The sequence below is a fragment of the Ambystoma mexicanum genome, chromosome 6p, assembly GCF_040938575.1.
Source record: "Ambystoma mexicanum isolate Mex_15411 chromosome 6p, UKY_AmexF1_1, whole genome shotgun sequence".
NCBI lineage: Eukaryota > Metazoa > Chordata > Amphibia > Caudata > Ambystomatidae > Ambystoma > Ambystoma mexicanum.
Window position 1 is genome coordinate 1,174,344,140 of NC_090935.1, and position 26,182 is coordinate 1,174,370,321.

General features: G+C 38.7%; 1 protein-coding gene across 1 annotated transcript in view; it reads left to right on the forward strand.

Annotated features, from left to right (window-relative positions):
• The window catches only part of LOC138510283 (transmembrane channel-like protein 2-A), a 614,464-nt gene that overhangs the window by 191,435 nt on the left and 396,847 nt on the right, over nucleotides 1-26,182 (forward strand). The window contains exon 7 of the mRNA XM_069625813.1: nucleotides 24,372-24,514. Coding sequence (XP_069481914.1) covers nucleotides 24,372-24,514 — 143 coding nt within the window. The remainder of the gene's footprint in view (nucleotides 1-24,371; nucleotides 24,515-26,182) is intronic.

The following is a 26,182-nucleotide window of genomic DNA, read 5'->3' on the forward strand; positions in this document are numbered from 1 at the left end:
GATATCAATATGCGTGAACACAAACTTCAGGTATGCATATTTTCTGTATAGTAGATGAACACATTTTCAAACAGACTTTTACCTTGTAAAATCTGTAAAATGAATTTACTGTACTTTTTTCAATTTCCTAAAATCAACTATCACTTATAAACCTTTATACTTTTTACTTTCTTTATACACACACACTCAAATCATGTTAAACTAACATTTTTTAAATGAAATATATAGACTACATATATTCAAACAAAATTGCATGCAAACACAATCTATGTTTAAACCTTTATAAAAATACTTATACAATTTCATATTTTTAGTGTTTATTTATTTATTTACTTAATTACTTTAAATTAGACATGACATTGAGGCGCTATTACCTAGAACAGTTTACTTACAGAAATAGTGGTATTCACTAATATATTATAAATTTCACAAGACATAGTAAAGATATTTTTTTTTTGCTACAGTTAGTCATTCAATACAATTTGTTCATTAAGAACATATCATATGTACTGAACTGATGCAATGTATCTTATGTAAATAAATTAGTTTAATGGTTTTACAGAAGGCACTGAGGATTTCAATTAAAAAAATCAATATCTAAATTAAAAACAGTGCTATATACAAACAAAGTTACTATTTGAAACTTTTACAATTGCAGTGAAGACCAGTTTTTTCTGAAAAGAAGCAGCCGAATTCGAAGAAGAAAGAAAAACTAAGAAGTTACCTGTTAATTTTAAAAAAAAGTAAATAAAATATCACCATAATATGTATATTATTAATCAAATATACTATAACATTAATACGAGCTATTTTGGTTTCTTAAAATAGAGATTTTGTACCATTTTGTCCAAAAATTTCCATGTCTTAAACAGTGATTTACAGCCAGAACGGCCCACAAATTTCTATTTTTGGACAGACAAATTAGCCAACTGAACCACTACAATTTTCATATTATAGAACAAACAACTGTTTTAATTCTATACATTAGATTAACTATTTGTACTTTTCCACACCACTAGCTTACTTTTTTTTGTCATCTGAACCCCAGTTTAGTAACACATCAATTCAAAAATACCTATCCCTACTAGTTGTAGTTCCCAATGCACAATCACACACCATTACATACATCTTTATCATCTTACTCAAACACTCATGCACACAGCACACATACATTCCAGAACACCCCAACCCATATCTTCTTTATTTTTTTCAACAGACCCTAAAGAATGCCTACCAAAAGACAACTCCGTAGAAAGCAACGCAAAATTAGAGCAAATGAAAATAAAGGTGTCCAACATAAGCATCCATCTCTAGCAGAATTTGTAAAAAAAAGTTGAAACAAAACAGCTAATACAATCATTTAGTGAAACACAAGAAGTTTCAAGTACAACAACAATTAACAGAAAATCAGCTATCAGTACAGATAAAACTACTTCTTCAAATTTTAATATAGTGCAAAGTAAGCATACCAAGAAAAGTATTTTAGCCAAAATATAACGTCACAAAGTCCTTCAAAATCTTATAAAAACAGGAGAGAAATCAGGTTCAAAGCTTAAAACCTATCGTAGGAAATTAATCTTAGAAGCATTGATGGACAGTGCAATTCTTCTCAAAAGAAATGTATTATTTTACTGTTAAACAAAATGAAACCACTAACAAAACTAATAACTAAATTACAAAAAAGACTTCTCAATAAGCGAAATGTCAACAGAAAGAACTTCTTAAGTATCTGCAGAGGTGAATGGAATCACACTACGAGCACAGAACCATATTTTAATGAAGAAGCATACAAACAAAAGCAAACGAATACAATTGCCATAAATAGCAGTGGTCGAGGTTATGAAAAAGTGAATAATACCATAATGGAACAAGAAGTACTCCTTACAAAAATATGCCCTGAAAACTTAGAATTACCCCTCCATTCAACTGAATCAGAACGTCTAGTGTACAAATGGCGATGCACATCAATGTGTAACATTCCCAAACAATGTTTCAAATCTTTACACCAATTCCTCAATAAATATGTAAAAAGCAAAGACAAAATCAAAATTAAATTACTGCAAAATATAGATACCTGTCCAGTGCGCAAGTACACAGGACTACAAGGACATTCATTGGCCTGCATTACAGGACCTACTTGTAAAACCACTTTCCATGATAACAAAAGGATATCAACACATCATTCAACTATAAGAAATCTAGTCTATAAACTGTACTATGCTAAAAGTCCTGCTTTAGCACTAGCAAAGTTAAATAACATCCGTCTACATGGTACAGCAAAAGACCTACTTGAAGAAATTCACTATATCCAGAAAAAATATTTTGGAAGTGAAAGCCATTTACAGAATGAAATAGCTTTAAACCAATTAAGCAACAATTCTACACATGGCAACCTTTTGCTAAACACATACAAAAAAGAAATACTAAAATTTAAAAGTACATCAGCTGAAGTACCAAACCATGTATGTGTATGTTGCCGTAGAATTTTTTATAAAAGTAACACAAAAACTGTGGAGCTATCATACAAAATAGAAGACAATGAAGATTCTAAATGGTTTGAATTAGCTCTCTACCTTCTAGCAGAAAACAAATATGAAATAACTGAGCCCTTAATACTTTGCAGTTATTGCACTACAAAACTGACAACAACCAAACTCCTTCACGTTCTATCACAAATAATTTGGAATTATACCCAGTACCAAAACCTCTACAACAACTTAATTTATATGAGAGCATCATAATTCAAACAGTACACCCATTTCAAGCAATAATACGCCTTCAACCAAAAACAGCAAAATTACCTCCCTCTGAATTGGTAAAAGGCATTTGTGGAAAAGTAGTTTATTTACCATTAAATCTAAAAGAAAATGTGCATACTCTAGGAGTGCAACGTCCAATGCAGCAATCTTTAATTATATTAGTAAATGGAGTATCTACAAAAGACAAAAAAATATGGCAACAGCTGGTAGATTTATATAAAGTTAGACAAGCCTTCCAATATCTTAAAGAGAATAATGAATATTACAAAGAAATTAATATTGAAGAAAACTTGAAAGATACAACTGAAATAATTCAAGAAACACAAGAAGCTGGTCAATTTGAGCTACTAGATCCTGCAACAATATCAAATACTTTAGACCATTATACAATTCATCCTTTGCACTGTAATGACACCGTACAAGATGTACTGGAAACTTACCAAATGCGTCAAACAAAAGGATCGCCAATCAGTATATGGGAAAAAAGTATAGAAGCGTGTGCTTTTCCTCTACTCTTTCCTACTGGCAAAGGAGGAAGGTATGATGATAGACCTATTCAAATATCAGCTTCAGAATACCGCTCATTACGGATGTATTCTGAAGATCCCAGATTTAGACAAAATGTGGAATACATATTCCACCTACTCTTTGAAAGTGAACTAGCAACTTTATGTTACGGAGTTGCACACATATTAAAATCAGGATCACACTTTCAAAATATGACAGCTACACAATTATTAGAGAAAGTGCAACAAAAAGATGAGGTTTTACAATCAAATATTACAAATCTATTAGCAAATATGCGTGGTACTAAAGAGCACTGGTTTCGACGTCATGGAGATGTACATTGTATGATCAGAAACCTTGGCCAACCCACTTGGTTTGTTAAATTAAGTTGTGCAGAATATGCATGGGAAGATTTACATGATTTCCTACGCATATCAAATAAAAACAAAACAAACATAGATATTCTAACACCTGGAGAACTTTGTTCTTTGGATCCTGTTAATGTTTCAAGATATTTTCACCATCGCTTCATTGCTATGCTACATTTTATTTGTAATAAAACTGTTCCTCCCCTTGGAGAAGTGCAACACTTCTTTTCGAGAAAAGAATACCAAGCCAGAGTAGCACCACATATCCACATGCTTTTATGGATTAAAGATGCTCCTAAATTTGGTCAAGACAGTGATGCCACTGTTTTACAGTTTATTGAAAAATATGTCACTTGTGAAATTCCATCAGAAGCCACAAATAGTGATCTTCGTGCACAAATTTTACAATTTCAAAGACACAAATGTGGAAAATATTGTCGTCGCAAATACAAAAACAAAAACAAAGGCAAATACTACACCAAATGCTGATTTGGTTTCCCTAGACCAGTTACAAATACAGGTCAAGTAAACAACCTCATGTCTTCAGTTAGACATAGTGTTAAAGGTAAGTCACCTAAAAATACATATTACATAAAAAGAAAAGAAGAAGAAAAATATATCATTGATTATAATGCAATCATTGCCCACTTATGGAATGCAAACATAGATGTGCAGTACATTGCAGACAATTCTACTGCAGTTGCACGATATGTCACAGCATACTTAACTAAAGCAGAAAAGACAGAGCTCCAAGACCTCTGGAATGACCTGTCATCAGATAAAACAGTATCTCAGAAATTATACAGCTTGGGCATAAAAATGCTCACCCATAGAGAATGTGGATCTTATGAAGCAGCTGATCGTTTAATTGGTACTTCATTGTATGGTAAATCTGAAAATATAGTATGGCTAAGTCTTGGTCCAGCTAAATCTAGAAAAAGAGTTCTAAAATAATATGAAGATATAGAAACAATAGCCAAACATGATCCCAACAGCCAAGACATTTTAAAAAACAATTTATTGGACACATACTACCCAAACAGAAGTAATTCTTTGGAAAACATGTTTCTATACCAAACAGCCCAAAACTACACATACAAAAATAATATGAAACCTGATGAAAAAATAGGTAAATATAGAGTGACAGACTGTGAAGGCAGCTTAGTTAAACTCACTAAACCAAATTTAATTAATCATATCAAATTGTCATTGAAGACTCCTCAACGTAAAGAAGTATATTACACGTCCCTGCTACAACTCTTCAAACCATGGAGAAAAGAAGAACAATTACTAGATAACTATGACTCATATGAGGATGCCTTCAAAGCAAATGAAAGAACTATAACTGATGTAAACTTTACACAGTACAAAACATTGTTGCACAATGAACAGCAACATGAAGAAGAACTCCAAGCCCAACTAGATAAGGATACTCCTGACAGTAGTCAACCTTCTGTAACAGGAAGCCAAGAACCACTGGGAGAACCACTAATAAAAAATGAGGCAGAATTAGCTATGATAGAAGTAGAAAACACCATGTGTCAGTATGAAGATAAGGAAGACTTAACTATACTACAATCAAAACTAAACAATGAGCAAAGTAGCATTTTTTAAGAAGTAACAAAACAAATTGCACATGGTGTAAAACATGAAAATAAAGAATGTTCCTGCCATAATTATAAACCTATACTACTGTACGTCAGTGGTGAAGCTGGTTCTGGCAAAACATTCCTAATCAAAATCATTAGTAAGTTCCTTCAACAATTGACAAACAACAAACTGTCAGCTGTTGTCACTGCCCCCGCAGGTTTAGCTGCCTACAACATAGGTGGTGTTACATTACACCGATTACTACTATTACCAGTAGAACACCAGAACAAATTAGACTATTACAAACTTTCTGCAAAAGCTGCAATGGAATTACGCATAGTATTGAAACAAATTAAAATGCTACTAATAGATGAAGTGAGCATGGTCTCCAACCTGATGTTAGCTTTGATTCACCTCAGATTACAAGAAGTACTCAAAACAGACTATGAAGAGCTTTTTGCAGGAAAACACATTATTGTTTTTGGAGATCTGCTTCAATTAACACCAGTAAAAGGTGAACCTATTTTTAAAACATTAGGGCACAAACTCTGCCGTAAAACTGTTGGCAGCATTGGAAATGTCAACCTTTGGCAACATTTCCAATACAGAGAATTAACAGAAAACATGCGCCAATCTGCAGATCTAACTTATGCCAACATTTTAAAAAGTTTGAGAGTTGGTATACTTTCTAAAGAAGCAGAAGCAACATTGAAAACCCGGCACATTAATGCACTTTATGGCGATAATGCATGTGCTACAGATGTTATGCAACAATTAGCCCACAAAAATGTCAATTGTATGGCCTTAATGCCAACTCTTGCAAGCTGTTTCAAATTCAATGAAATCATGCTAAGTAAAGAAATGCAACCAATAATGGAAATTAGCATCACAGACAAACTAGATGTACATGGTATGACACTACCCATGTGTGACCAAGCCACAACAAGACTAAATAATTTAGAAAAATCAATCTCAAACACAGCAGGCTTAGAAAAGATGTTAAAATTATCCTTAAATTGCAGAGTAATGCTTAAATGTAACCTTGACGTGGACCAAGGACTAGTTAATGGAGCACTGGGTACAGTTGTTGGCTTTCAAACATACCCACGTGACAACAAAATTCAGTTTGTCAATATACTCTTTGACAAACTTTCAGAAGTAAAACGGATAGGATGCTCAACAGCTAGATTCCTTCTCTTCAAAGATATGTATGCACGCAGAGAACAATTTTCTCTAACTCTTGCATACGCAGTCACGATTCATAAATCACAAGGTCTTACCCTAGACAAAGCAATGATAGATATTGGTAACACAGTCTTTAAAGAAGGCATGAGCTACGTAGCACTATCACGCTTAAGTGCACTTGACGGTCTATTTCTAATCAACTTTGATGCAAGTAAAGTAAACACTGATATTCCTTGCATTTTAGAATATAATAGACTTCACTCACTATACACTCCCCATCTAAACACATATTCTGTTCCACAAAAACTAAAACGTTGTAAAAGAAAACTAAATCAAACAGAAATGCAACAGGACGTCACTGCATATCCTCCAAAGAGAGTAAAAGAAACTAATACTTCATCAAGTACCACAAACAAAAAAGAATCAATTAGAGAAAATAAACCAGGTACTTCTTTAAAGAAGGAAGACAAACTCCAAAAAAAGCAGTTAGATACAGAACTACCTGGACCATTTAAATTCTCAAATATAGTTGGTGTAAGTTGCTATGCAAATGTAGCAATGAATATTCTATTTCAATTACCACCAATTGTTGACAACATTTACTTACACAGTACAGACCCATTGTGTTTGCAAATGTTAGTACTTCACAGAAATGCAGCAAACAATCCTGACAACACATATAGTGTTTTTGGAATAAGACGACAATTGGACTACTGTGCTGGAATGGTTAAATTCACTATAAACTCACAGGAAGATCCACAATAATTTCTAATGTACTTACTACAAGTACTGGAAAACAAAAACATTCCTATAAATGAAATCTTTCAGATTTCATACATGTGGAAACATACATGCACTCTCTGCAACAATGTGACACAAGAAGAAATCTCCAATGAACGCTTCATATATATATCAATACCGAATTGTGAATCCATTCCATTTCAGCAACTTGTACAAAATGCAAACCATGGTAGATTATGCTCTACCTGCAATTCAGATAATCGCTCCACGTTAGTAATACAAACACATAGTAAATACGTAATACTAATGCTTCTACGTTACAATGCAGATGGTACCAAAAACAACTGCAAGCTGACTGGATTCACACATGGTCAAATATCACTTGGTAAGAAAACCTTCACAACAATAGGTATAATCTACCACACAGGAGCCACAACCAATTCAGGGTACTACACTGCATATATGAAAAAGAAATGTGGATGGTTTGAATGTAATGATAGTACCATTACTCTAAAGCAGAGATTACCAGCAAATCTTACAAACGCTTATTTGATGTTCTTAAAACCAAAATTTGATAAATAAACTGTATTTAAACCTTTAAGTAAATTTGTGTTAAAAAAATATAAACTGTTAGAATACTCCAGAAGCTATCTAACTGCTCAAAGATTCTACAACAACTAATCAGATAAATGAATACCACTAAATTAGACCAAAGAATACACAGTTAGAATACGCCAATTGGTATCTAACTGTCCCAAAATTATAAATTTGTGTTAAAATAATATAAACTGTTAGAATACTCCAAAAGCTATCTAACAGCTCAAAGATTCTCCAACAACTAATCAGATAAATGAATACCACTAAATTAGGCCAAAATATACACAGTTAGAATACGCCAATTGGTATCTAACTGTCCCAAAATGTAACAATATCCAAATAGATAAATCAAAACCACTAAAATATATTAAAAAAATAGACAGTTAAAATACGCCAATTGGTATCTAACTGCTCCAAAATTTTATAATATCAAAACAAATGAAGAATCTGTTACTGCTCCAAAAAAAATACAACAAAGCAAAGTATAAAGCATTAGCCAGAAACAAGTGAACACTGAAAACAAACAAACAAATAAACTGTAGCATAACAGAAAAAAGTTTTTTTTTTTAATCCAACATGGATTTTTTTTTCTCCCAAAGACCCATAGATTTTAGCAACAAATACAGAAACTGAGCAAATTGCACAGTACTCTGATTTGTACTCTACTAAATATGAGGGTCGAAAAAAAATAAAAGTATATTGCTTATACAATGTAATAAGTCATTACAAAATACTAACACTAACATGCTATTTTCTTTTATCACAGAAATGAAGAAGAAAAACATGGACTCCCATTACTAGACCAAACAGTAAGTATACAATAATAAGGACAATCATAGCAGCATATCACATCCATAGTATCTAATACCTTTGTTCCTTATACATTTGTTTTTCACCCAAAGTTATAAGCAAATATGAATGTGATATGCTGCGGTGGTTGTTGCCAGGGCAACAAATGGCCATGCACCCAAGACTCTATGCCCTGGCAACAACCACTGCAGCTTATCACATCCATGGCGTCAAACATTTCAACTATGATCTATGGGAAACTTTTAATGTCCGCGAACAATGTGAGTGTTCTTAGAACACTTTGAACTTGCCAGCGAACAATACGGACACCGTTTTCAGGACACCCCCTACGAACATTTCAGAACAAAGCAATAGTTCTTAGAACACTTTCAACTTAACAACGAACAATACGGACAGCGTCCTAAGGACACCCCCTACGAACATTCCAGGACACCGGGAGTGTTCTTAGGAGCGTCTTCAGAACACCACCATCTTGTTTATTTGCGAACATTTCAGGACACCGCGAGTGTTCTTAGGACACATTCAACTTGACAAAGAACAATACGGACAGCGTCCTCAGGACACCCCCTACGAACACTCCCCGGACACCGGGAGTGTTCTTAGAAGCGTCTTCAGAACACCACCATCTTGTTTATTTGCAAACATTTCAGGACACCGCGAGTGTTCTTAGGAGACATTCAACTTGACAAAGAACAATACGGACAGTGTCCTCCGGACACCCCCTACGAACACTCCCCGGGCACTACGAGTGTTCTTAGAAGCGTCTTCAGAACATCACCATCTTGTTTATTTGCGAACATTTCAGTACACCGTGAGTGTTCTTAGGACACATTCAACTTGACAGAGAACAATACGGACAGCGTCCTCAGGACACCCCCTACGAACACTCCCCGGACAGCGCGAGTGTTCTTAGAAGCGTCTTCAGAACACCCCCATTTTGTTTATTTGCGAACATTTCAGGACACCGCACGTGTTCTTAGAACACATACAACTTGACAGAGAGCAATACGGACAGCGTCCTCAGGACACCCCCTACGAACACTCCCCGGACACCGCGAGTGTTCTTAGAACAGTTTCACTTTGCTTGCTAACAAAACTGACACATATTGACTCCTTAGAACACCCCCTAGTCAGTTTATTTAGAACATTTCAGAACACCCGTGATGGCCGCAAACAAATCGAACACAAAAAGAACGTCTAACACATAAAAAACACAACTTTAATCCTATCTCATACACTCCCACCCTCCCCAAACACTCCTACACACCAATACACATTTTGAACAAAGTTTCACCGCGCTGTCCGGGGACGTCCGTGAATCCAAGATGGCGGGCGCTACCGAAAAATCTGACGCGCTTCACGCTCCACGCCGTCCAATCAGCGAACACTTTGCATGTCCGCGAACATCACGTAAGAAGATTGGCCAATCAGGACACTTTCCGCGGAGCGAACAGGGAAGTGTGTCCGCAAACCCAACACAGATATCACTAATTTTTTTTGACCTACTTTTTGGTCATTTAAAAAAAAACTACTGGACGGATTTTCACCAAATTTGCAAAAGCACGCTTTCGGGACCAAGCTGCTTCTCCTGGTCCAAATTTGGTGGAAATCCGTCCAGCGGTTTGGGCTGTAGGCGCGAGAACATTTTTTTTCCCATTCACTCTATGGAGAGTGAGTATAATGTATACAAATATGAGCATATAGAGGGAAGCTAGAGTAATAAAAATAAAACTATGAGAAAGTGCTGATAACCATAATGATTATCTTCATGCACAGAAAAGATTGCTCTCTTTCAAGCCTGTATCTTCCGCTATGTATATGTTTCATATGATGTGACTGGACCCTAAGTCTACAAATATAGTACCTTTTCAATTTTTACTTCCTGACTGTTACTGAAGAAAACTATGTGGCTTCGATATGTCAGTAAAGGATAAAAAGGGAGAGCCAGCCATGTGATGTCATCATTGATGTCATCAATGACATTTGTGATGTCATCTTTGATGTCCTGGGTGTTAGTGTTAGCAGTGCACGGTAGCGCAAGTTATGGTTGCTTATGTTACCATAACTGCCGAATTTCATAGGTTTTTAGTAGCGGAACTTAACCATAACGTCCCTTTAACAAAGTTTTTTCACTGAATTTCATAGGTTTTTAGTGCACAACTTAACCATAATATCCCTTACTTCATATACATGTAACATAGAACATACTAACCCCCTTGAAGTGATTTTCATGTCCGCGGACTACCGCCATGTCCGCGCACACATCGAAAATCTGAGCGTGGTGAATGTAAATTTAAATAGTGTGCCCCATTTCCCCTTTGAAGTTGGCTCTGAAAAGAGCCGTTTTTTTTTTTTTTTACAGATGCTTGACAGACACCTGTTATTTTGTATTTTTTTTCTTGTTTTTTTTTCTTACTTTACTCCTAAAATCTTCACATAACCTTCTCCTAAGCAACCCTTACATTCCAAAATAGAAAGGCATTTCCCGTAAAAGATAAAGAAATGCCATCTTCTTTAAAATTAACAGCATTACTGGCATCAATATTCTCATTGTTACAGAAGAACATACCAGCTCTAAGCATGAAGGCACACATGCCTCGGTTGATGACACACCTAGCAATATTTTGCTGAGGACAAAAAACTGAACTATTGTCCCATATTGCCCTAGGTAGTAATCCAGAAAAAATTACTTTTGCATTTGGAAGGATCTTCATTACTGCTTGAACCAAGCGTTCCAAATCAGCCAACAAAGTAGGGGCACTGACATTGCCCAAATGGAAAGCACCATAGTGCAAAACTACCACATGCAGACTGTTCATTGTGGCCATATCCTCACAAACTTGTACAATTCCCTGTACATTGCAATCAGGCACACTGCTCCACACCACCTCCACTCCTTTGACATCAAAGTTCTTTGCAACATGCCTGCATTCAGCGTACTGCTGTGAACCATGCACAAACATATCTCCGAGCACCAACACCCTGACTTTCTCCACTTCTGCCATCTTCACCACACACAGTCTCTTTCAACACAAATCCACAACCTCGACATCTGATTGGCTGATCCGTACAGTCTTCTTTCCATGTTGGATTTCCTGGAAAAACCCCGATGTAGCACGCCCTGTCCACGAACAGCCGCGGTGACGGCGGACGGCGTCCACTTTACTCTCTGTTCCATTCCCTCATTGCATACAGCTAAGCAATCACACAATACGAATAACGTCCTCAGAACAACCCCATTTTGTGAATTTTCGAACATTTCAGGACAATTATTATTTCATTATTCAAAATATTAACATTACACATATTATACTTTCATCTTGTACTATGCACACAATGCTATGTTTCTCCATTAGTAGCTCAGTATACTAGATAGAATCCCATAATACAATGCTATTTATATCAATGCATCGTTCAAAGCACTAATAACGGTATGATATTTATTGCAATATCCTTGACACTTTTTTCACAACATTTTAATAAAAATCCCTAGTACACAAATTCCATGAAAAGTACATACGCACGTGATGTCATCAGTGATTTCATCAATGACATTTGCAATGTCATCTTTAATGTCCTGGGTGTTAGTCTTAGCAGTGCACAGTGGTGGCGCCAGTTATTTTTTAAAGCTTACCATAACTTGCGATTTTCAGGGGTCTTTCGGCTGTACTTAGAACCATAACGTCCTTTAAACAAACTTTTTTTAATATCACGCAAACATTATACAAACATGGCGTGCAAAAACCAACTTCTACAGATGGCTTTACACAGAATGTTCCAAAGTAAGAATTTATGCTTGTTCACAGTGAAGGTCAGCTGCTTCCACAACTTCTACAGATGGCTTTACACAGAATGTTGCAAAGTAAGAATTTATGCTCGTTCACAGTGAAGGTCAGCTGCTTCCATTTTTTTCTCGGGCCCCGGAGAGGCTCACGAAGTGGACTATAAGGTTGTATTGTGTTTTGACCTTGACAGACAGAGATTGTGATAAAAGACTTCTCTTGAAGGAGTGTTACTAAAACGTAAGAGAAGATAAAGATGAAATTTCTGAAACGAAACCACTTTTATATATTATATCACTATGCGAAAGATCGTTTGCACACGCGGAGTCGTATTTTGGGACTGCACCACTCGTAGACAATGGAAATTGCAATTGTACTGTAAGTTACCCTTTAGATTACTTTATACCAAATATAATTACAATAGCGTAGCATTAAAGACCGCTCAAGTTGAACTTGTTCGTTGAAAGTGGCATAATGTTTTCTACCGCGCACTATCACCGCCGAATTGATCCCCTGTCGTTTAGAGGGCTCTCAAAAAGGCAGACGACACAGGGTGGGTTAATAGAAATAATTTAACCGGTCTATAGGCGGTCAAGCGCTCTACTCGCTGTGCCACTTCACTGTAGCCTGTCAAGTGGCACAGTGAGTACAGCGCTCGCTTTGACATCCGTGCACAGCTTGCTAACGCAAGTTTGAATCCCGGCAAGGCCAAACTCAGCCTTTCATCCTTCCGTGGTCGATAAATGAGCACCACACACCATGGTTAATAATAAGCACCGCTTAGATACCTCACGGTTCTTAGCGCTATATGAATGGGAAAATATTATTATTTTATTATTAACATACTCTGTTGCACTATCTTCGATAGCAAATATTTTCACGCCCTAATAAATAAAATGATGATTTTTAATGAAGATCGGCTGGTGACACTAATTTATGTTTTTTAAAACAGGTATGTGGCTCCATTTTGCCTATGTCACGATTTACAGACTCCAGCGGATGGGGTCTTCAACTGCCAGTTGCAGGTCCAAATATGCAACTTCATGACCCTCACCATTTTATGGGACAATCGCCAAGGACCAATAGGCCCTTACGCAGTACTAGCGGCTACAAACAACATACCAACCAATAGGGTGGTCTAATGGCTCGTTGTTGGAGCAACCTTCTGATTATCAGAGCGACCATTTACTGCTTTTATCATAAACCAACAGCCTATCTACCGCAAAGGAACAACGCGTGGCTCCTAATAAACTTTTGCTGATCGACAGCAGAGACAATAGCAAATCGCTGAATATTCACTAAACATTTCATGTGAAATAAATGTACTTTACCAAATGTACAATCCTGCTGTTTACTTTTAAACCACAGTTTCATATTCCGAATTGTGGCGCACTGAGTTGTAAGCTGATCTAACACTCTGTGTACCGCAAAAGAACATCGCGTGTCTCAACATGAACTTTTGCGGATCGACAACAAAGACAAATGCAAATTGCTGAATATTCTCTAAACATTTGATGTCAAATAAATGTACTTTATAACATTTACAATCTTGCTGTTTGCTTTTAAATCACAGTTTCATATTCCGAATTGTGGCGCGCTGTGTTGTGACATAATGTGTGTTGTCTTCCGGCTTCTGTGTAAAGTCGCGTAGTACTGGAGACGACTGGGCGCGTTTGATTACGCACCCTGTAACGTCACGGAGAGAGGCGGGGAATATGAATGCTTTGATAATATCAGGCTTAGGAGCGGGAGATATGATTTAGTGTAGCAAAAGCAAGTCAGCCAGGTCAATAGCGGCAGTCATAGGATTATCACATAATGTCGGCACACACCAGCCGGATTTATCGTTTCTTTAGTGGACAAAAAGTCGGTTGACGCCCCTAGGAAATTGTACTATTAGCGGACAAAAGGAGTGCTCTTAAAACACTTTCACCCTGACAACGAACAATACAAACAACGTTCTCAGAACACCCCCATTTTGTGTAATTGCAACCATTTCGGGACACTGCGAGTGTTCTTAGAACACATTCAACTAGACAGATTACAATACGGACAGCGCCCTTGAGGACACCCCCAGTTTGTGTATTTACAAACAATTAAGTACACCGCGAGTGTTCATAGCTCATTTTTACCTTCATTGCGAACAAAACTGACACATACTCCGTCCTCTAAACACCCCACCATTTAGTTTATTTACAAAATGTCAGAACAGCGGTGTTCTCCGTGGACAAATCGAACGCAACAAAAACGTCTAGCACATAAAAAAACAAAACATTGAACCTATCTCATACTCCCCCACCCTCCCCAAACACTCTTACACACCAACACACGGCACTAATTACAATTTTTATCCACGTTTCACTGCGCTGTACGCGGTCGACTGCGAATACAAGATGGCGGGCGCCACAGAAAATCTGACGCGCTCCACGCCCCTCGCCGTCCAATCAGCGAACACGTCGCATGTCCGCGGACATGACGCAAGGCCATGGGCCAATCGGGGTGCTGTCCGCGGAGCGAACAGGGAAGTCCGTCTGCAAAGCGAACACAGATATCACTAATTTGTTGCCTTACATTTTGGTCATTTTTAAAAAAACTACTGGACAGATTTACACCAAATTTACAAAAGCACGCTTTTGGCACCAGGCCGCCGCTCCTGCCGCAAATTTGGTGTAAATCCGTCCAGCGGTTCGGGCTGTAGCCGTGCGCAAAGTTTTTTCCCATTCAGTCTATGGGAAAAAAAAAAGTTTTGGGACCCCCCCTATAACTTTTCCCCCCCTAGACGAATCCTCACCAAACTTTGCAAAAAAAATTCAGAGTGACCCAACTACTTTTTTGCAAAGTTTGGTGAGGATCCGTCCAGGGAGAGCGAAGTTATAAGCCACCCAAAAAGTGCTCTTCCTATGGAAACAGCAACTTAACCATAACTACATGGCCACTACCGTGACCATGTAATATATATATTTACATATATATTATATATAACAAGTTTGGAGGCAGCCATGGTGCTATTAGCACCATGGCTGCCTCCAAACCGGGCTCCAATCCCGGGTTCCTGCAATGAGGAATAACCGGGTCATTCCGACATAGGAGGACCTGGTAATTCCTCCTTGCAGGAATCATTCCCCATTTCCATTTGAGCCCCCATAGGCTCAATGGGAATGGGGAGGGAGGTAATACCTCCCTCTTCCCCTCGCAAGACCCGGAAAAGAAGTCTGGTTTTACCAGACGTCTGGTCCGGGTCCCGCAAAGGGAACCCTATAATCGGTGCTCACGGAACGAAGGGTGCCGATCCCTTCATTCCGTGAGCGCCAGGGTCGTAATGAGGCCCATTATCTTTTTTATTTATCTGTGTTAGTAATCATTGCCTCTCTTCCCACTACTACAGGATTGACATTTAGCTTTTTAATTTGGAAACAATCACTATGGCTGCTATGAGGAATGCATGATCCACTTTAAGATGCACATTTTGCAGGAATGCACTAAGAATTTTATGATCAGAATGACAACATTGGCAGCTTTGTTCATATCAATGCACTAAGCACTTTTAGGCACTGAGCACTTTAATGTTGAAATAGTGATTGTAGCTGCTATGTTTCTTACGCATTTAGCATTTTCAAATTGAATTTTCTCTTAAAAAGAATAGCTTCGATGCATTGTATAGTTTAAAATGGTAAACTGCTTTTACTAACTAGAAAACATACTATTATGAAGCCTATACAAAGGCCCTGTAAGCATGCCATCAGAAGTCAGCAAACCATTCCAAAATGGCCGCCACAGTGTCTGTGCTAAACACCTTACACAATGCATTGAATGTGAACAAAAGAGGAAAGAGAAAAGGGACAACTCTAGAGCCGAAACCATAGAGAGCAGGGTGTGTCTGTGTATATGTATCACCATTGGTGTTCTGATTATCTGTATGTGAACAAGCAGCGAGTATGCTGCGAAACGCGTCGTACGACCGTTCATCTCATATTTTTTTTAAATGGTTTCATAATTAAATAAAATTGGATATTGTGAGGAGTCGACCGAGTCAGGCTGGTTTTTGGGATTTGGCACTGCACAAAGGACCGTGCAGATCGACTGAAGTGCAAATCCTTTTGGGGTGCTGGAAGCCCGGCTGTTTTTTCAAATATATATATATATACACATTGGGGGTCATTACGAACCTGGCGTTAAGGGTTTAACGGCGCCGTAAAAGGTGTCGGCGCCGTTAAACCCTTAACGCCTGATTACGAGGTCCCTTTGTGGGACCTGACCTTAACGGCTGGTTTTACCAGCCGTTAAAGTGGGGTGCCGCAAAGGGACCTCGGTGCTAATTACGGTACTTAGCGCCTTCCCCAGTCCCCTTGAGCCCTATGGGGCGAAAATGGGAATGGGGAAGGGCCATGGTGAAATGGGGAAATACTGCCCCGCCAACTTTGGAATGAGGCGGTATTTCCCCATTCCACCATGGCGGACTCGTTACAACACTGGCACCAACCATGGTGCTAATAGCGCCATGGTTTAGCACCGGGGTTGTAATGAGGGCCATTATCTTTTTTATTTATCTGTGTTAGTACACAGAGAATCAAGTACAAATCTCTACTCAGTCACAATTGGTTTTTGAGGTCTAATTTTCAATTGTGGGCTTTTGTTACACAGTATCCATTCATTGGGCCTGATCACGACTTGTACGTTACCGCCGGCGGTATTACCGCCGACAGTAATAGCCCTACCGCTGAACTCCCCGGCGCTAATAGCGCCGGATCACGAGTTCGGCGGTAAAGTAATTCCCCATTCCCCATTGAGCCCATTCGGGAATGCCCCATTCCCCATTTGGCTCAATGGGGAATTTTCGCGCTCTTAGCGCCGGCGGATTTCCCGCCGGCGGTAATAGCGCAGATTTTCGGCGGATTTCCCCCCAGCTCAGAGCTGGGGCAAAATCCGCCGAAGCCCTGATTCGGCGGACCCTTAAATCCGGCGGTATTAGCGCTACCGCCGGATTTAAGGGTTACCGCCGAAGTCGTGATCAGGCCCATTGTATTAATATACGTCATTGTGATCAGTGTTTTGTAAATGCATTATTTTCTGAATGAATGATGTCCTTTATTTCAGTGTGAAATGCACCCCAAAACATAACACACATAAAACATTTCCATAATTTAATATTAAGATCAAATAGCCACATGTTACACAGAGTATAAGAATCATATACACCATAACAATATACAAAACAACATCAGGCTGTACCCATATTTTAAGATCCTTTTAGCTACAATAGAGTTTAAAGCAATTACATCAATGCTCAACATTCCATGCTCCTTAGGCTTCCTGATTTATTTTCCTGCAGCTTATTTCAATACAACTTTTCTTTTTTGCAAGGCAGCTTACAAACCATACCAACATCTTACAAATAGAAAGGTATTTAAGGAGAATATACTGTACAAAACGTCTTTAATATTCCTTACATTTAATTGTTTCACACATGACAATTAAAGTCTCTCATTGTGTGTCTGTGTAAAGACTACAAAAGATGAAGTGTTGTAAGATTTCCATTTTCTCATGTTTCGGTCCACCTTCACGGCTGTCTTTTATTAGGGAGTAAACTACACCTAAATCTGGCAAGGACACGTGTATGTGTTCTGTTAGTAAGTCAGCATTAGCTGGTAGCTTGTACTAGATTTCTTGTTTATGCTCAGACAGCTATGTGTCTGCTTGTTGATCATTTTGTTGAATTTTCTTTTGAAATTCATTGAACATTTGTTGTTAGGCCTATGGTGTGCGGTGCTTGATAGTAACTACTCATACTGTGTTTCTCTTGGTGTATTTAACACTAGATCGGATTGTTCTTAACAAATGCACCCACGCAATGTTTAATCTTCTGCAATGTGAATTTAGCATCATACACAAATCACCTAATGGTTCAGAATTCATGCAGCAGTGTGAAAATAGTAATCACATGTTTCACAAACATTTGGTGTAAAATTGTTTGCTGACGAATTACATTTTGCACATAATGTAAAATGCAATTCTACGAGAAAAGTATAATGCAAATCTGTATTGTGCCAATATAGTGCCAGTTGTATACTAAAAAGGGAACATTTTGCAATTTCATGAAGTAAGAAATTGGCAACCCGCTCATTCTAATGTGAGGAATTTATATTTTCCACACATCTATAATGAGCCAAATGAATAATGAGAACAGATTTACTGCTTTTGATAAGATTCCTAACAGGAAAGAGAGTGTGTATAGTGCGCACCGACTCTTGAGAATGTAACTAGGGTTCAAGAATTAACAATCAACGGCTTAGGTGCAGGAGAAGTACAAACAACACTGGCACAAGGTAGCAAATACACACAATGGCAATGGTGTCACAAAAATCAGGGACTCCCGTCCCCTGCACACTTATATGCTGTGATAACAGCCAACAATGTTTAATAAAGTGTCAATATTGTATCTTAAGGTCAAATAATTTAAACACCTGCATGGTCAAGGACCGATGTTCTGTCACCCAAGAGAGGGTGCACTACAAGGCTGTGGAAGGAGGACAGAAAGGATAGAGCGAGTATATAACTAACCCTGCCTAAGTCTAATGTCTCCACTAGGTTACAAAAAAAAGGGGATAGAAAAAGAGGTATATTAGCCACTTTTAGATGGATAATGCTTTCAGCCTTGTTGGTCCTTTTTCACTCTCTTCCACTATGTGTGAGTGTGTATTGGAAGAGAACAACTATATTGATAGCTTAAAATGGTACACCAATGGTCAACCAAGTAGACATCTAGTGGAGTATTATAAATGTATTAGCCTCTAGACTGTCTATCTGACCATGGTGGACTCAGATCTAAAAACGACACAAAAACACAATGACAAACAATGTTCAACATAACATTCAACAGAGAAGACACCAAATTCCCATCCTCTGTATTGGGGTAATGTTAGTGTAACGGGGTGTGGGAGTTTGGTAAAAGGTATGCTCAGACTACAAGGGAGGCCCAGTTTATGCCTCTTGTGTGTAGCAACCACCGTCGACCGGTTTCAGTGGCAAACATATAGGTGAGGCCACTTTCATCAGGACAGTCTTCTACTCCCATCAATCGGTTCAGTGAAAAAAAGTTAAGTACTGACCATATTGAGAGAATATATGTACGACAATTGGAAGTATGGAAATATTACCACCACGTCGTTATTGGCGTGAGGCTGGATCAATTTTAGAGGGAACCTATGGGAGACAAAAGGAATTTTTGAAGCCATATTCACCTCCGAGCTAGTAACTTCAAATGAATTGGATATGAATCACACTAAATTAGATGTCATTCACAAATGCAACACTGCTAGTAGGTCTGTTCCATTTGGCGGAGAAAACAGGTACTTGTAATAGTCTAAACCAACGTCAGATAGTGGTTAAACACACACAACCAACATCTATATGGTTTTGTCTTGTTGGTCAGTAACGCGGGGCGAAGACCTATTGTACAGTGGGGTGCCCCCAAAGCTAAATCCCCTCCAATCGGAGCATCAGTAGTTGAATAAGGTGGTTACCACATTTTTCCCCGAAGTAGGCAAAACAAAGCCAAATATCTAAACGACAGCTACATAATTCACGTGTCACAAGATAGAAACAAGACAGAAAGCCTGCTGGGTCCATATACCATAGAATAGGTGGTCCCTGTATATGATGTCAATGCAGAGAGTTCAATGTATCCACATATCTTTGGAACACGTGGATCCAAGCCCCAGGTGTTCTATTAAAGAAAAGCATTTTTTCATGAAAGTGGCTAGCATGTAGTTAACTAAGACAACATGTGATTAGTCATTCAGAGACAGATACACAAAAATGATGCTGGAGCCTGCCGGCGTGTAAGCTATATATCAATCAAAGAAGTGGCATGTGACTCGTTCTCACTGAAGCAGGCTCAGGACCCAGCAAGCGTAAAAGCGAGCCATAAGCCCCGTTATGCATTTGTATCCGAGGGCACTTACTTCAGAGGTGTATGTAGGCACATCTAGATTTGCGTCCTGCTACCCATCTTCAGTGTGGAGCTCTCACAGAGGTAACTAACATTCTCGTATTAAAGCCGGCTCACGTGACACGGCATAGGTCATGTGAGCGGCAGCAGGCGCCTGGACAGGAAGTCAGGCAAAACCTCCAATTAGGTTTAGGCTGTCCCTACATAGTCAGGCAGTCATTGCTAGGCTGCCTACACGCACAAAGGATGCAAACATGCCCTTCTGTTGCTGATTTCGAAGAGACACATATATATATCAAACAGAGAACCCTTTCAGATCGCAGGTCTCTTTATGGACTAGGTACATTGACGATGTGCTGGCCATCTTTACAGGAACAGCACTGGAGTTCAATGACTTTATGACCTGGTTGAACTCAAGAAATAGTTATCTGAGGTTTACACATTCCATAGCGAAAGATACCATCCACTTCCCGGATGTAGAGATCTCTGCGACTGAAGGGAAACTTTCCACGACCGTATTTCGAAAACCTACGGATCGTAATAAATTGCTAGATTTTTCATGCTTTCATCCCAGGAGTCTCCGGAAAAACTTGCCCTTTGGCCAATTGCTGTGCTATAGATGCAACTCCTCTAGCACTGAGGAATATGACACACAGGCAAAGGTGCTCACTGATCGCCTTTTGGAACGAGGATATCCTAATATACTCATTAAAAACGCCAGGAAACATGCGAGGAACATCCCCGTGAGATCACATTGCAACAAAAGCTGCGCCCGACAGGAGAGAAAACCATCACAGCAGTGGTCAGTTATTCTAATAAAATCAATCAGATCAAGAGGGAGATCGTGAAGCTGTGGCCCATCCTTACTGTTGGCCCCATCATCTTACCTGTCCCCGTTTTGCAATGAAAGAGAGGAGAAATGTTAGGGACACACTGATACACTCATATGCGCCCGTTCATGTGGTTTGAGACCAATCGACCCTCTGGGATACCACTCAGCCACTTGGACACACCCCCTATTGACAATGTAGTGTATGCACTCTGACGAAAAGAACCAAGACTCTTGACCTTGGCCTTAGTACCCCATGGAGACAAAATTCATTGACAAACTGCAATTCATCCAATGTTATCTACCTGATCACGTGCCCATGCGATAAAAAGTAGATTGGCATAACCACCCAACCAGTCAAAAAACATATACAAGGACATATGTCCTGTATACGGACCAAGCGTGAAAATGCCCCCATGGTGGAACATTTCTCCCGGCAAAAACATCAGGCCAACGATTTACATTGGACTGTTATCGAGAAGGTCAAATGCCCCAGAAGAGGGGGCAACATGGCTAGCCTTTTATTGAAAAGAGAACAAAAGTGGGTCTTTCGGCTAAAAACAGACAGACATGGCTCGAATGAAAATATCCCGTGGCACTCGCTGGCTCTGATCATGTGAACTTTGTATGCCATCATTGTTCCAGACAACCATATGAGCTCTCTCATAGAGCCAACTCCCGGACCCACTTTGATGTCGTATCCATTTGGGTCCTGCTCACACATCCTTCAATACATCTCATGCCATAACATGGCCATGATGTGTTCATGGTGAGCTTCATGTCCCTTTGATATTTTTGTCCATACAAGACTAAATTCCTCATTGAGCCCTTTTGGAAAAAGTGTATTGAGATGCTCTAACCAGTACATGTCTCTTTGCAGTAATCACTTGGTGATGTCTCCACCCCTATGCGTTTTCTTCACCACTTCAAGTATCAAACATCTAATTTCAGAGATATTATGATGTTTGGTGTTAAAATGTCTTGAAACAGGAAATTTGCTGTTATTGGTACGGATGTTGGATTTATGTTCCAGCCAGCGTTTCCTGGCAGTTTATGAACTTTGGCCAATGTATAGAAGTCCACAAGGGCATTTAAATACATTTCCCCAGATGATGTGCAGGTGGCATAATGTTTCAGGGCTATCTTTTCTCCAGTGTGAGAATGTAAAATAGTGTTATTCTTAATCACATTATTGAAGTTACTACATGAGAGACAGGAGAAAGTACCCTTCTTTTGTGTGCAAATTGATCTTTGAGTATCTATCGGAGGCCTTTCAGCTCTCACCAGTTACTCCCTCAAATTCCCTCCTCTTTAATATGCCATCTTAGGTGGCCTGAGAAATAATTTAAATAATTGGGGATCCAAATTAGGACATTTCCAATGTCTTTTGATGAACTGGGAGATGTGTGCACTCTACCTTGAAAACCTAGAGGCATATAACAGTGGAAATTCATCAGAGTGTTTTTGCTGTGTAGAAGCAAGTCCCTATCCACCAAATGTGCTATTTGGAAAGACTCTTTCAAGACTTCTTTGGGGTAACATCTTCCTATAAAACATTCCTCTGATGGTTGCATTCTTGTTTGAATGTGATATGATTAGAAATTATCCTTTTAAGTCTTAGAATTTGGCTGTAGGGTAAACTCTTAATCATCGATCTTGGATGTGCACTTGTGAAATGCAGTAAGTTGTTAAAGTCTGTGGGTTTGTGACAGATGTTCGTGAAGAATTGGTCATTGGTGATCTCTATCTGTACATCTAAGAAGTGTATTCTGGGGCTACCAACGTCTATGGTGAATTTGATTCTCGAGTGTACCCGGTTAAGGAATAGTAAGAACTCAGCAAGTTCTCCACTTGTGTCCCTGAGACTCCAAAAATAGCATCAATGTAGCTTCGCCAAAATAAGATTTTATCCGACCAGATGGTGTGTCTAGCATGCTTCTTTTCAAAAAGATACATAAAAGCATTTGTATATGAGGGGGCAATTGCTGACACCATCCAAGTGCCTGATGCTTGAGCATATAAGGTTTCACTGTATCCAAAGTAGTTATTGATTACTATAAGTCATAGTAATTTAATTATGAACTTTCTGTTAGCCACGACTGAGTCAGAATGTAGCAATAACCACTCAACTGCTTTGATGCATTCATTGTGTATGAATGAAGTAAAAAGACTACTCACGTCTAAAGTGAAAAGGACCCAAGTATCTTTTGCATTGGGTATGTCATGCAAAGTATTTAAGACGTGTGTGGTGTCATGTAAATATCTGTCTGTTGAATCAGAGGTTGTAAGATTTTGTTAACGTAGATCGCTAGGGGATCGAATATGCTCTCAGTTTCTGCAACTATAGGTCTAAGTGGAGGAGCTGTAAGGTGTTTGTGAATCTTTGGTAATCTGTAGAAAACTGGAGTAAGGAAAAACGTTCACTCAGGAATGAGTGTGTTTTGGGACTGATCCATTCATTCCCTAATGCCTTAAAAAGGTTCTTGCCACTTCAACATTAACATTTCCATTTACTATGTCAGATTACTCCAAAGATAAAGGCACAGAGACCCCAACAGGGCCATCCACCTTAATCATTCGTCTTCCCTAGTTTGGGTGAAGATCAGATTTCAGGCTGCAGAACCTTCAGTGACAATTTCTATTACTGTCCCTGCAGTTTTTTTTTCTGACATGATCACTGACTTCAGTTCTACCTGAAACACTTGCTTGTAGTGGATGCTTGTTGAAGGCTGTTCCTTAAAGTGTGAGCAAGAAGCCAGAGATGTGCCCATAGGTCATGTGAATTTAGAAAAGCAGTGCCACAATGCTATTTTAAAAAGTGAGTAATGTGCTTTAAATCCAGATATGAAAATAAATCACAGTTTTGGAGCAATTGAACATTTTAAAGCATATAATTAATCTGCATTAAATCCTTTAAGATGATTAACAATGTATGGAATTAAGCAGCGTGTTATATAGCCCTTCTCTTACATTGTGGTATCTTGGCATTTTTACCTTCTATTTTACTTTTGTTCACCATCGTCTATGTAATCTATTTGGTGAGCTACTTGTATTCTCTGTTTTAACTATTGTGTCACACATGAAGAGTTGTCATTTCTTGATGTATAAGACCTACTGCTCCTTTGCCTCCATTTTTACACCATGCTCATGTTTCGCTGCACGCACATGTAGGCGGTTGGGTTTCACAACGATGTAAGAACAAATAGTTCAACACTCAACAAAATCTTACTAACATATTCTCTTTATTTCATTTAGGGGTATATCAAATATTCAGCATTATTTTATGGCTACTATAATAATCAAAGGACCATTGGATGGTTACAATACAGGTTGCCGTTAGCATACTTTTTGGTTGGAGTTGGCGTGTTTGGCTACAGTTTGATAGTTGTCATTAGAACGTAAGTATATAACCTTTTGTAATTTATAGATTTTGCTCAGGTGATAGGTATACAGTACACATAGTGATTCTGTAATCCATTATTAAAAATATGTTTACTAATCACATTGGGCATTGATTTCAGAAAAGATTAAACATTATGTAATCTGCAGAGCCAACACTAAGGCAAACATTTTCATGCCAGTGGTAAAATGGCTTGAATGCAATTTACAGGAATCAAAAACTTAAATGTTTTTGATTGCAAGTGATAATTTATGATGACATGTGGTAGCTGTGTTATTTCTTATAACATTGAGTGAGCCACAAAATGTATTTAGGTAGCCATTCCTGGACAGATGTATAAATGCATGGGCATTTGTGATAACAGCTGCTATAGGAACACACACAACAAATAGATTTGACACTTTAAGCACTTTAAGTATTTTTGTGTTGCTAGCTCCATGTATGTTTAACTATATTTTCAATTAATCTATTGTTGTGTTTAGATTTAAACTACATATTTATAATACTGCTCTAGTTTATGGCATCTCGGGTCTGGTTTGAGTTAGGGAACTGCTAACCATATAGTTAGGTTGCATTATCAAACTCAGACACATTCCCATCTGTTTAAAGTGCAAGAATGCCCAAACAGTCAGATTCTCCACAATCAATTTACATGTGACAAGCCATATTGGCACTGAATACATTTTCTGACAGTGTTTGTCAGAATCCAGTGTGTTTTTACATGTCATGGTTTGAACAAATCTTTCAGTCATTGATACCAAATATTTGATTTTTAAAGCCTAGCTTTGTATGCGTGTTTATATATGATGTATCCTTGAAATTATGATCCTTCTACCTGCAGGGCATGGCCACTGTCCGTGTCCTTGATATACATCATGCAGGTTAATCATATTCAGTGAATGATCCTGCCCCAGACAAGATTGTGTGTGTTCTTTTCTAAATAACCATGTCTGGACTATTATTTCAGTAATGGGAGTTCCAAAATGGATATCTCTCTTCCTCCACCAGCCACCTCCCCTTCCTACCCTGCACAATCCCGGGAACATCGCAGAACCAGCAGGCTCAATTCCCCCAGTTCAGATCTTACATTGTCCCAGAGGACACCGCTGGAATCCTGCCACACCCCCATCCCTCAACCCTCTCCACTCGCAAGGCTGTTTGCCCTCCTCTCTGGCCCACTGCTCCAATCTCCCCACTTAACACACCTCTTCAGGCTGCTTTGACTTTCTTTTTTGCATAATGGACGATTAGCACTCATATGTGTGTGTCATCCATTTTTTAAACAAGATAAAACATGCTAGACACAGTGATCATAGGACAACCTGGCACCTCTGTCTTTATGCAAGCCGGTGTCATTGCCTTTTGGGTGTCCTCCTTTTTTCTTCTTCATCCCCTTCAGCCTATCTCCTAGGTTATTGTTGAATACATAAGGTATTTCCCTACCTGCTGCTGCAGTGTTGCCTGAGGTAACAGGTAAAAATAACTGAGGCAGACAGGAGGAAAAGACCCAAATGGGGAAAAAGCCAGAACGCCAAAAACAAGTGTTCGTTAAGGACGGATGAGGCTTGTCCGAAGTATCCCTAAAGTAGCAGAAGAATGAGGCAATCCAAGCAGGTTGTGAAAAGGCTTGGCATAAGCAAGGGCAGCAAACAACAGAAGGCAAAGG